Source organism: Micropterus dolomieu, linkage group LG10 (assembly GCF_021292245.1).
Source record: "Micropterus dolomieu isolate WLL.071019.BEF.003 ecotype Adirondacks linkage group LG10, ASM2129224v1, whole genome shotgun sequence".
Lineage (NCBI taxonomy): Eukaryota > Metazoa > Chordata > Actinopteri > Centrarchiformes > Centrarchidae > Micropterus > Micropterus dolomieu.
In genome coordinates, this window is record NC_060159.1 from 24,963,248 (window position 1) to 24,968,656 (window position 5,409).

The 5,409-nt window shown below is 39.8% G+C and overlaps 1 protein-coding gene across 1 annotated transcript in view; it reads right to left on the minus strand.

Annotated features, from left to right (window-relative positions):
• The window catches only part of aig1 (androgen-induced 1 (H. sapiens)), a 27,534-nt gene that overhangs the window by 20,103 nt on the left and 2,022 nt on the right, over positions 1-5,409 (minus strand). The window contains exon 2 of the mRNA XM_046061605.1: positions 1,637-1,792. Coding sequence (XP_045917561.1) covers positions 1,637-1,792 — 156 coding nt within the window. The remainder of the gene's footprint in view (positions 1-1,636; positions 1,793-5,409) is intronic.

Sequence of the window (5,409 nt, forward strand, 5' to 3'; positions counted from 1 at the left end):
ACAGCCATACAAGTATGTCAGTGCGGCAGCTACAGGGCACCTTGCCAACTGAAATTTTGAATAAAAGTGTGTGTGTTAGAGGCAGAACCATGCGAGTAGAGTCTGCCAGCGTTGGGAGAACAGCCCGAGGATCAGACAGAGGTCACAGTCTGGCTGTCTGAAGCAACAGAGGACGACTCGACATTGTTTCCTCTCTTCTGTTTATTCACAGCAAGATTTCACTGAGTTTCCCCTGATATGAGCTGCTGAAGGTCCACAGTGATCTGTATGTTGACACTGGAGCTGGTTGTGCTGCATATTTTGACAGAAAATAAACTACTTATTATTTTAATGACGTCTTCAAGTTCCTTGTGTTTTTTCTCACCACCAGATATTTAATCCGCAATAATACAAAACAGAGAAAAGCAGAAAATCCTTGCTAAATTTGAATGAGAAGCTCTTTGGTAGTTTTGCTTGATAAATGAAACAAAACAAACACACTCAAAATTGAGGTTCAAAGTTCATTTCCATCCTTTGAAGCCATTAGCTTATTAAAACTCCATCTGCTGATAAAGATCATGTGACACGACCAAGAGCTCCAGAGCAGCTATTAAAATTAAAAAAGAGTTTTCACAACTGCTGTTTCCAAGGTCAACAATAAACTTTTAAACGCTGAACCCTTTTAAGCCAACATGGACGAGGAATCATTAAAGAGCTCAGGAAAAAATGGAAATTTAAACATCTACAATTCCATTACAACTGGACAAACTCCATCGGCTGATGAAGACCATGTGACATGATTGAAAGCCTCAACAGCAACTCAACAGATCTTTTGGTGAGATTATTTTCTCAGCTGATTTCAAAATTGTTATCGATTGCCTATTTCATTAATTTGATGGCATTTTTTTTCCAGAAATGAACAATTGTTGATTTTTTAAAATTGGGAATTGTCATTATTTTTATTCATTAGAGAGTTCAAATGTGTCTCAAACCGGACTTTTATGCATTACAAGCAACCACTCCATGTCCGTCACCATCAAATCTACCTGTTGACTAAAGAGAATTAATGAGTCATATTGTAGGAAATCTTTTGAACAGAAAAAGCACCGCGCCTGATCGCTTAAACTCCGCTCTAGTTCTCTCTCACATATCTGTTAAGCAGTATCTGTGTTTGCTGATAACAAGCCTTTATATAACTTGAAGATACTGTTGAATAGTTTATTGTTGCTTTTAAGTACGCCCTCAAACTTGATGACTTTTTGAGAGTGCCTTTGGCAAACTGAACCCACGTGACAACACAAAAAAATCTAAATAAATGGCCTGATTCTCTTGTTATATCCAGGTCTAAATGTGCAGTCTTTGTTAATGAGACAAGGATTCCTCCGTGATGCCCAAACCTGACTGCTTCGCGCAACAAATATGAGGGGAATTTTTACTTGCTACGTGTAAATGAAGCCATGTTGACACTCCATATACAGAGAGGAAACGCCTTCAGCGAGACCAAAGAAAGGCGAGAGTGGTAGTAAGACAAATGGGAGACCAAGAGACAGCTGATTATACTGCAAATGCATAACTCAAGCCTTTGATTCCTGCAAGCCAGGCTGATCTTCCCCAGGCTATTGGTGTGTGCATGTGTAATATGCATCCATCCACTCACCGCTCCGACAGGGAAGGCCAGTACAGCCATCATCCAGTCCCTCAGGCCAATCAGCTTCCTGAGCTGTCTCTCCTGCTCTCTGCTGTCGCCCCCCTTAGTTAGCAAACTGGACACATCGATCAGGACACACACTCCGAAAAACACCGCCTGGATCACCTACAGAGAGACAGAGAGAGTTCAGCAAGCTCTTTAACAGCTTACATGCTTCAAAGAAATGGAGTTGGGAGAAAGAGAGGACATTTTTTTCAGGGAGAAGAAAGAGGGAACAAAAGAGGAGTCAGGAGACAGAGATGATGAGAGAGAGCAACCAGACATTAAAGCAAAAACTACACTCATAGCAATCACAGCATTTTGTGGTGCACACACTTTTCCTTAACCTGACTTTCCTTCAGTCAGTAATTTCATACATTACCCCCCCCCCAAAGTCATTTCTACATGCTCAAATGAGGATGGGGCTGGAAACACTGACATAAATCTAAGATGGGCATGTAAGAACACAGCCAGCTAGAGAACCTGTTTGTAACACAAGTATGTCAGCTGGAGTGTTTTTGTGGTCCGTGTTTATTCGCCACAAACCGACAAACTGTACAAGGTACACAGAGACTAAGTGAGTGCTAAGTGTACCTGTGCTGTGTTTGCACAACAGCTCAGTCTTTGACTGATCTCATAACTCAACCAGGAAACTAATTTCTTTCCTCATATTACGCCCCCTTCTTTTTTATTGTTAATGTACGATTATAAATTGGAGTCATAAAGCCACAGGATAGGTCCCTCAAGTTTAAACATTTTCATCTCGGAGCTCTGCTGTTAATAGTTTAGAGCAAAGATGGCCTGCAGAGGGATTGGAAGTTGCTTTTCAGAGCCCATTATAAATGTGCCTCACAACGTCGTGCATTTACTGTGCTGCATTTAAAGAAATATCCAGCCAGCTGCCTTAAACTTTTAACAACTAACCTACTTTTGATTGTTGTGCTTTTAAGTGTATTTGATGTTAGTTGCTGTATTTTGTAATATAAGTTCACTGTTCAGTTTCTAAGGTTCGATGAAGTCCATGGCCGTAATGATGTGAAGTAATTTCATAAAACTTGAGCAGGACAGTTTAATCCTTATCATGATAATAAGGTTAAAGTGATGTTTTTGGTCATTTTTGGTGAACACTGGGCCTCTTATATGGTAGATTCATGATTTTACAACATTGCCTCTGGAAGTGTTTTAGATGACTGTTTTGTACATCTGCCTCTCCCCCCTCATGTCATGTCATTTATCCACTGTCCACCTTTGAAAACAGGACAAAACAGATAAAAATACCTTTGTGCTACCTTCAGTTATCGTCATGTTTGCCGTTTTCAGTCCATTTGAATGACAAACTGACAAGCTTGACTTTGCTGACATTTTCTGATAACTCCCAACTTGATGAGTTGTATTTTTTTAATTTGGGTGAACTCTTTTTTTACTAAAATGAAATCCAACAAACACAAAACAATTTACCGTCTTTAAAAGACAGCAGAGCAATTTCCATTTTATTGCCCGTCACATAGCAACAGTGTTCTCAAACTTAACCCACTTGAATGCCAAACATATCCTGTACTTGACTTCCCATTTTTAAAATACAGCCTCACTGGTTACTACAGGCTACTCTAAGTATCTGGATGTGATGTAACGCCGTCCATATTTTGAATAAAATAGAAAGGAATTCAAAATACGTCACCAGCAGCTATATTTTTAAACAGTGTGGGATATGAGAAGCCTGAAACCCTTTGATATTTAAGAAAAAGCCAAACGATGACTATCAAGTATCTCTTCTTCTTCTTGTTGATCAGTATAGTTCAGCCTTTTCTACCACAAAGACACAAAAACGACTTCCGTAACCAGATCTAAGCTTGTGAATGCAACTGTTTTTCAGTCAACTCCTATATGTTGGAAACTGTCCACAGTGAATAAATTCTCCACCAGAGTGAAACACTCAAACCTTTTTTTTCTGCAAAAAAAACAACCTCTTCCTTCTGAAAGGAATCGTGGCGAGAGAGAAACCAGCTCTGTCCTCTGACCGCCTTCCCTGTGTGTAATGAAACACTCCCATCAATATGTTCACAGTGATGGATCTGACCTTCTTTGCCAGAGAAAGATGGAGAGGATGCACACAGCCATGTCTCCTCCTCTCTGACCCTCCTCCTCCTCCTCCTCCTCTAATCTCCCACTGGGAGTATCAGGTGTGGGGATGACTGGACGTTGGAGACATTTTTGCTTTAAAGCTATCGGATGCTAATTCGCCTCCAGTCATGTGTGTGTTTGTGTAGGTTAGATTCAGAATCATTTTGTCTACAAATACTGGTACCTAACTTGACTTGTGTTGCTTGTTACCTCGGTGCATGTTTGTGTGTGTCTATCAAATGAAATGCGTGTGGATGTCAGCACAAATATTAGCTTGCCTGGTTTGTAAATTATTTGTTACTATGAGAACTTAGCAAGCGATGAGGCTCATACACACACATTTAAAGTGCCTGCATTTGTGAAATGGATCTCAGAGCAACTATGTCTGTGTTTCAGTGTAGCACTTATTTGCAGGGCTTTATGTTGCACACGTTCATACGATAACACAAACTGGCACGCACACACACACACACACACACACACACACACACACACACAAACATTAAGAGCCAGATGTTGTACTGGTGGGTTTCTTGGCTGCTGGTATGTACAGGTCATTAACAGCACAGTTAACCAGGAGGAGAGGTCTAATGTGGAAAATATGACACAGCTGTTTCTCACGCTCACACACGCACACACACGCACACACACAACACACACACACACACACAGGTATTCACTTCAGAGGGCATTATTTTGCCTTTAAAAAGGCATTAACTTAAGAAAAAGTATAATTTTATTTAATAGCCTTTTAGGCCTATTATCAATCGAAATGTTATTAGATACAGAAAAAACTAAAGCCAAACCCATATACCTGATTCGGCTATCAAAGGATGAAAATGCACTGCGAACACAGGGTTAACATCCCTGGCAAGTCTTGTTTCCTCAAAAAAAAAAAAAAAAACCCAAGCAGCGTAAAGCAACAAGCAAAAGTTCAGACAGTACAGGCATCTTATTTTCATGTTTTATAGCACTCTGAACGCCTCACAATGTTGGGCTTTTGGAGGCATGACTAGTAAACACAAAATAACCCTAGAATAAATTACTACTGCAATAAAAAGAAAAAACACAAAATGTACATTGATTTGATCTTCATATGGAATCATTAGTCACTACACAGAGAAGGTAACCTTCTGCTGTCTGTCTAAAATGGCTGGTTTGTTGTGGCTAGTTCACAGCTAACACTCTGTGAGACGTTATTGCTTAAGTTGACATGCTATGTTTGTGAATGACTGGCTAATAGAGTTAGTCTCTAATAGAGCTGCCTCTTTGTGGATGCATGAATGCGAGCATTGTTTGGGATCACTGGGAGCTGTGTGTGTTTGTGTCTGGTCATTATATCGTCTTTAAATCGTCTATAATTTAATGTTACCTCAGAATCCATGACACTGCTTAGCCTATGTTTACGGCCCCTCACCGGCTTCGTACAGAAGCTTTGAAAATATAAAAATCACAGATGCAAAAAGCTTTTTGCAAATTATTTGGACCCAAAATGTTCTAAAACCTCACTGTTGATGTTAATTTGATGTCTGTTCTGCTATTTTGATCCTGAATCTGTTTTCTCCATATGATTATTTAAGGTATTTTACCTGGATTTAAAGACAACGTTTGTATGCAGACAT